General features: G+C 37.8%; 1 protein-coding gene across 1 annotated transcript; it reads right to left on the bottom strand.

The window, feature by feature from the left end:
- Positions 1 to 4,529: 4,529 nt before the first annotated feature.
- Positions 4,530 to 6,933, bottom strand: en2b (engrailed homeobox 2b; the record flags this gene model as incomplete). The annotated part of the gene is made up of 2 exons (XM_079453739.1): positions 4,530 to 4,846; positions 6,468 to 6,933. The coding sequence occupies 2 exons, from the start codon at positions 6,931 to 6,933 to the stop codon at positions 4,530 to 4,532; spliced, it is 783 nt and encodes a 260-aa protein (XP_079309865.1).
- Positions 6,934 to 8,255: the final 1,322 nt, after the last annotated feature.

Below are 8,255 nucleotides of genomic sequence, written 5' to 3'. Positions count from 1 at the left end.
AAAATATATTTTTTATCCATGGCATCTATTTTATTCAGAGCCGGATATGTAATACTAAATAACGGTTAGCAGGCAAGTTAGATGCCGTAAAGACAGGTTTTACAGTCCCAAATCATTTCACAGCACAGGCTGCTTGTTTTGTTTCCGATGTCCCATGTCTGTCCAAGTCGGGTTTTGAACATGGCCGCTGGGTAGGCATGATGGCATGTCTTTCGCACCCTTCCCTCACAGCTCCCTCCATGCAGAACTACGCATGCGCCACTGTGGCAGCAGCACAGGGGCAGATCCTGTTTTGGGAGAGTGAAGGAGCAAGCGACGCCATGATTGCTTAGCTCGGTGTCAGCCAAATCACTGAAGGGGAAAATGACAATACTCGCTGCATTCTATGATACTTTTGCATTGTTTAACACAAGCCTGCTCCCTCTGTGCAGAGGAATAACTGTAGATATCACAGGGAGTTATTCAGGACTCCACATGATGCCCTGTATCAAATGGGAAATGTAATGCTAGTTGTTTTCTAGTTTTAGTATAGTAATAATGAGAACCAGTGTTCTTTCCTTTCTGTTTAGTTGTTATAAGTCCATCAGGGTTTTTGTAATGTTAAGCTCTCGTAATGTTAATCTTAAGAAAAGATTTACTGACTTATTAACCCCTGAAAGAAAGAAACAGCAAGTCCAAATAATCTAAATTGTGCTATGAAGTGAATCCCATTGTTTTAACATTGATGTCAGAAAGGTCCAGAAGTGCTATTACTCAATAACACATGAAATGGCTGTTTACATGTTGAAGTGAGTCTTGCACGCCAGCAGTCTTGCAACTTACTTTTCAGATTTGAGGAAACTGCTTGTTTGCATGTTGCTCGTAGCCTTAGAAGCTTATTTCTATGGCGTTTACCTTGTGTTTGTGCTTAGAGCTTTAGTACATGACACATCGATTGTTACCAAAGAGAACTGGACAGATAAGCATTCATTTCTTATGCAACCAAATGCTTTAGGAAGCTTAGATGGTAGCCTGAGTAGAGACATCCCTAGTGAAAGTCATGCTTTTTTCTCCTGCTCATGTGAGCCAGATGAATAAGCGTTTTGTGAAACTCAAAAGTCGAAATAGATCAGAATGTCTCGAATATAGTGTAAGTGAAATTTGATTGCTCCCTTAAATTCTGTATAAAGTTTAGCCACTGAGCTGTGGCGTTAACTTGTATTCTAACAAGATTAAAATATATTTGTCCTGGAGATTAGCATACTTAAATCCTTTTTTTGCTTTTTTTGAACTGGCAGTGCGCTTTGATCTGTGTTGCGTGGCAAGAGCCTGGCTTTGGCTCGGCCATCCGAGTGCCAAGTGTGAAATTGGCCTGATGTCATCCCCATTCTTCACCCTCTACATCTTTCACTGCCTTAATTATATTTCCGCCACAAAGCCCAGCTCCTCATTGCATATTCAAGTTTGACTAGGAAGCATTCAAAAACTATAGATAAATGACTCAGTTGGAATGGGGACAAGATAGGCCTTTCTGCCATACGCAGACAAGGGAGATCAACACCGCTCTGATGTGTATTTTCTTTTCTAGACCGACTGGCCTTAGGAACCCCAGCCATTCAGATTTTGGTAAGACGCTTTAGGGAGAGGAAAATATGAATGTGCTTTCATGAGGTAAGTTGAACCATTGAAGACCTTTGTTGCAGTTATGTGATATAAGCCAAATTGGGATTGAACTTTTAAAGGCATAGTTCAGCAAAAAACTAACAATATTGAACTCAAAACACAGAAGTTCTGAGAAATGTCTCAATGGTTTTGTGTTCACACAATTGATGCCCATGTTGTTTGGTTACCAACGTTCTTCAAAATATCATCTTTATGCAGTGGAAAGTCAAACATGTTTCAATGACATGAGGGTAAGTGAATTTGGCGGAACTTCACATTTTGTTGACCCACGATTTGGACAAAACATCTTGGTGTCGAGTTTTTATCACGCGCCTTAAAGTTAGACTTTAATCTCCCAAAGCTGAATATCTTGAGGTTGCAGAATGTTCAGCTCCTGTTTAAAGTGGCAGGAATTAATGAGATGCTTGAAGATCCGTGTTGAATTCGGAGGTGATGAAATGTGGACGAAAAGAAACGAGCCACCTGCAGCTGTGACAGGAGGCTTTGACCTTCAATGGGGTCTCCCGGCCACAGACTTTGTTCAGGAGCCTCGCTGCGCGTCTGAGCTGCAACTGCTTTTCTCTTCCTCGTGAAGCTCGTCGAGTCAGTGGCCGTTGGGCGTTACTTCCACATACAAGCTTGGCAAGAATAGAAATGCAGATGAGACTCTCTGGCATTGAGGAACAGGTCAATGCTGGGAATGGTTCTCAGAGATAGCTCGCCTTTTGTGTCGGACCTATTCAGTAGCGCGACTTTTCTAGAAATGTTTTCATGGCGTCAGGTAACACTTAAGAATGTGTCAAGTTTTTCTGGTAAGGTTTTTTTCAGCTGAAAACGACGTTCAAACGATTCCCAATCTAAAATACACAACAGCATTGTTTACAAACAATAAAATGTTTGTCATTTATGACATGATCAAAATAGTTTGCACTATTTCTTGCATCCAGTTAAACATCCTAGAACTGAAGAAGACGACTTCTCCATAATTCTTAAACAACAATAAGACTTCAAACGTAATTTATCCCAAATCTGACATACTATATATGAAGTTTGTGTTAAAAATCACGTTGCCTTTTAGCGTTTGTCGGTGTTTAGATTTTTAGATTAAACTTGTTTTTGACTCCCCCAAGTGTTGATGTTGGGTTAAATCTGACTACGTTGTATTCATTCATGTCCAATCTCAAGAGACGCCAAATAAAACGTTGGAGCGGACCAAATGCATAACATCTCCCATAATGCTCTGTTGTTTAGTTATTGCTCGGGTGTTTGTCCTCCCACTGAAGACGTGTGGTTTGGGCTCGTGCTTAGCAACTTCAGGGCACCTGCCCGTCAACGCATCATCATAAACTACACAAGCTTTTGTGTCATTAAAGCACTTTTTAAAAGAAATTTAAATTTTGGATGTATATAATGTAATTTTAAGTTTACACAGCTAAATTATTTCGATGGCAGTGTTTTCCCGATGCGTGGCAACGATTGTTTGGAGTTTCCCTATTAAGGCAATAAACATCAACAATCTAATGTAGAATTTTAACTTGTTTGTTAGATTTAAATTGATCATATCTATCTATAATTGTTTTTGCTCAACCTATATGCCCGCCTTCTCTTTGCGGCTTCTCGTGTTTTCTTGTAATCCGATTTTCATTTACAATTTTTACTCAAATAAACGCTGTCGAAAATATGTACATAATGCAACAAAAAACTGAACAAAGTGTCGTATAATCTGTGTTTAAAATAATCTTTTAATCTTTGTTTTTGTTTATGCATATGCGTCTTAGTTTTGACCGTCTAAACTTTGCTTTTGTGTGTGTGTGTGGATGTCTTTAGGAAAAACGCTGTCTGGGAACTGTTTAAATTATTATATATATTTTAATCCGTTTGTTTAGGACTTTCACAAACAAAACATATATTTACAAAATGTTTTTGCAGTTTATATTGGAGCTGGTGGTGATGAGGCTACTTTGTTGTCACAATGTCAAAGTTGTAAATAAAGAAAAAAACGAACAACACTGCTACTACGGGAACTTTTCCTAATATCTGATGCAAATTTTTAGTTGTAATATAAACTTTAGTACACATGGTACTTTCTGAACAAGAGTTTTCCAGTTAAATAAAAAATATTGTTCCACTCTCAAGTTATTGAAAAAATTGGGTAACCTAAAAAAAGTTAACCATTAAAAGTCAAACAGCAAAATCCCATTTGTAAAAACTTTGCCAGGTCTCCACTTGACAAATGAGGAGGAAACTTTTATTTTACATTCCCAGCGAAGTTCAACCGACAACAAATAAAGTGAAGTGTTTGCATTAAGTCTAGTTTTGAACTTCGGAGGTTTACTGCCACGTGCATTCAAAATGTCTCACATCTATTTCCTGAAAATGTTACGACGAATAATCGTCATCCATCAAAGACCATCTTTAAATACAATATACTGCAGCCTACTGAATTTTCTGTAACACAATTCAAGTAAAAGTAAAACATTCGTCCGGACTCGGAGTAATAAAATAATGCTTGAAAACAATCAAACGAACGTTAAAATAAGATAAAACATTTGACCATTTATTATTTAAATCACAGTTGCCTGAATGCAGCAGAAAACTCTTTGGACTTCAGCAAGGATTAAACTGGTCACATGTGGCTCAACGTCAAGTGTCACTCAAAGAGCTTCTTAAAGGAGAAGCGTCCTTTTCCTCACGCTCTGTCTGAAGTTTCGGTGTAGCAGTGATACTAATTGAAAAAGTTTTACACCACCGCACACATAAAGTATATATATACATATAATATTGCAGAATCATATCTCATACATAAAGTTTTCATCCGTTTAATGCTGGTATTTTGTACACTGGCCCTTTTTAAAAATTATTGCATTTTAGATGTCCTCTTTTTCTCGTTAATCACTGTCTGATTTCTCGTCCTTTGAGGTTGTGGCATGATTGTATAGTCCCTGTGCCATCAGGTGTAATGCAAGCGTGTTTTTATTCCCCGAAGCTTTTTTAATCTTTGCTCTCTTGTTCTGAAACCAGATTTTGATTTGAGACTCGTTAAGGCCGAGTTCCTGGGCCAAAGCTTGCCTCCTTTGCTCTGTCAGGTAACGATTATTCTGAAATTCAGTCTTGAGTCTCTGAAGTTGCTCTGCTGTAAAAGCTGTTCTTGGACGCTTGTCGTCTTTGCTTGGACTTTTCTTCTTTGGTTTTCGGGATCTTGGTCCTACAATTTAGGAAACAATAAAAGGGATTACGATTTGCCACAACGCCACAAACGGTATATTATTTATTCATCTCTAAACATTCAATGAAAAATAAAAGCTTAATATGTTTAGTTATTTTTATTATAAATTGGGTTGAAAATAGAAATAAATCTAAATCAAAGAATTATTCAGACTAAATGTTTTTGGCTGCTCTAGTTTGACTGGAAGCATGATGTATGCTTGATGTGGTGGTGTTGATGGGGGTGGGGGTCACTGCTATAAGGGAGGGGTGAAAGCTTTCTCTCTCTGTGTGTTACCATAGGAACTACATTTAGAAGGTTTTTAATAAACTTGTTATAACTGTAACATCTGACGTTAAACGCCAGTGGCCCACCTCACTTCATATCTTTTTTTTCTTATCTCAAGTACCCAATATACCCATATATATCACGGGGCATGAATTCTGACAATAGATTGATCTGTAGGCTATGAAACGAGCTCCCTATTTCTTCTTCACCTTTTATTTAAATTAGCCTTATTACTATTGCGTATATTCACCTTGTAGATTGCACTTGTTTAATTTTTCTTCACCTCGTACAATCGAAAAACAAGTATAGGTAAACATTAAACGCACTCACATAAGCGGGCTCTTCGAAGTTAGTGTGACCTATCCAAAAATTAACCCGTTTATTTCGATATATTGTATTATGTCAATAGTTTTTGAATCGTTATGCTTGCAGGATTGCTTTATAAAAACGGGTTAGGATTTTTTAACCACATTACGTGGGAACACGTCTATTATAGAAGTTACAACTTAACAAAAAAAACTTACCTTCCCACTTCAGGCGCCATTTGAACTTCATTTGAAATGAATTAATCTAGAATTCGCTTTTTTGTTATACAAAATTACGAAGACTACCTTTTTCTTATGGTGCTCGTTGCGTAGATAGAGCATATTTATTTCGGAAGATACTTTTGAAATGTGTCTAATTTAGCATTTAGCCTCCATGGTGCGCCCAACTCCATTGTTGATAAAAATTAGCATATTTTTGACAAAGACGTCGAAGTAACAATGGCGCAAAACTGCCCGTTTCTTTTGCTTAAAAAATAAAGGCAAAAAATATATTTTAACTTGCAATCTTAAAATATAACATTTAATTAAATTTCTCTTTTCTTGAACCACTTACGAAATGTCAAGTCGAATGCTAACGGAAGGGTTATTTATTGCCCCACATGATACTTACATTTGTTTGCCTTTAAGGATGTTCTACTCAGATTACATAGAAGCCAACATTGCCTGCATAATAATAATAATAATAATAATAACAATAATAATACATAATAATAATATTAATAATAGTAATTATTTTATGTATTTTCAATATATATATATGTTTTTTTATGTAAAATGTTGGCGAATGTTTGTAAATATTAAATTATAAAAACGAATAATGAAAATATATATCTTTGTTATTCATATTAATTTTATAAACGACTGATTGAGCCACAAAAGAAAACTCTTGGCGGGTCATTTCACGTTCGGATCTCTTTCTATTTTCGTCAACTAAATTTTAATAAACGTTCTCTGTATTATTTGTATTATTTGTGCAAAAATAACTGTATAAAGAATAATGTTCATACCTGATGATGGCCTGTCGGAATATCTTGTGCAATATACCCAGGCCGGCCACAGAATTGGCTGTTTCGCCTGCCCAGGGTTACTTTGCGAACTGTCCGAATCTGAGCTCTGATCTCCCGTCTCTGCCCGGGGTTTCAGAGGTGCGTCCGCGGTAATATCAGTTTTTTTGGAGGCGCTTACTATGTGAGGGCTCGAGGTTCCTTCCCCTGACACTGGAGCTCCCACCTGCCCTGATCCGGGTGCCGATGGGCAGCGATTCTCTCTTTCAACTATGTTAATTTCATTACGCCTTGTTCCTTCTTTCCTGCGACCAAAGTCTGGTCTTAAAATGTTGTCGATGTAAAAGTTAGTTATTCTGTGAGGGAGTATGTTTCCAGGAGCCTGCAGCAGGGGTAGAATAGCCCGATTAGACACGTCGCCCGAATCTTGACGCTCCACTTCTCTGTCGCTGTGATCATTTTCTTCCATAGTGAAACTCTCCAAATGTCCCTTTTAACCCCCTTCTCTCTCGCACACACTCGTACGCTTGAGTTCCAGCTTTCGTAGTTTATTTTCTCGATTATAATTTTTTGCTTCCCAGCAAAGAGAAATAATGGGTAAAGAATGAACAAATCCGTGTTCTGTTTCTTTTGTTGGTTATGTTCTACGAAACCGCCACGCAAAATGAAAAACCATAGTTGTAGAAATTAATTCCACTGTGTGCCTCTTGCAATTGTCTTTGCATCTACTTTGTACAACATACAGGCAAATATTCACCTATGCGATAGCAAAGCAACAGACCTGCTCTAGTAAACAAGGAAGCGCAAACTGGCTCTGGAATACTTTCACTACGGATTTTTGTTCTTATTTTTAATAGGAGTCCCCCGGGTGACGTCGCAGTCCGGTATCCTAGACACGTGCCTTTGACCAATAAACAGAGAGAATAGGTATCACGTGACCCAGTGACTCTGGAGTAAATGACAGCACCCCACCTCTCCTAATTCTCAATATTTAAAGCTATAGTACTCCATAGCGTAAAAGTGCTCAACATCCCCATATATTTTTATTTTACTCACACAAAAAACGACTATCGGATGGACAGAGAAATTAATCGAGTTGAATCAAGGTTGTTGCCTTTACATCATACCAAGATTGCTGTCTTTTAAAGCAGGCTAGTGAAAATCACATTGGGGGAGGGGTGTGTTCATTTTTACTAGTAATTTACTGTTGCATCACAAGCTGTCCAAATTCTTGATTTTGAACGTTACTCGTTTTACAGAACGTCATTTTTTCAATATGTAACTATATTAACGCTCGACAACTCTTTATGCAACATCATAATGACATACACATTTCGCTTTAATAAAGCCAGGACGCTTTATTACATTTAATCTTTTGGATATTATATTGCGTTATTGTTTCGTTAATAAGAAACCGATATCGGTTGAAATCTAGTGTGCCAGCCTCGATTGTGTCCCGTGTTAAAGGACGTGTAGTTGCAGTGTGACGTGTATTAAGTGCGATGTGATGCGATGTTGTTACATGTGCTTAAATGGGGTTTTTATTCCTACACAAAATATTTCGTTGAACAAATACCTATGTTTAATAAAGGAAAAAGGCTCGCACTGAGTCGTCAAGTAAATTCGCAGAGCAATTCAACCCAGTAATCCTAAACAGAGGCAGGTGACGTATAGGCTAAGACTTGGGCGCTTTAAAAAGAAACCAGCGATGCAAACCATCACTGGTCCTTGAAGCGTACTGTCCCGGAGCGCCAAAGTGAAACAAAACGGACACTTTAGAAGTGATATCAT

Source organism: Barbatula barbatula, assembly GCF_947034865.1.
Source record: "Barbatula barbatula genome assembly, chromosome: 3".
Lineage (NCBI taxonomy): Eukaryota > Metazoa > Chordata > Actinopteri > Cypriniformes > Nemacheilidae > Barbatula > Barbatula barbatula.
This window is presented reverse-complemented; position numbering and strand designations above follow the sequence as displayed.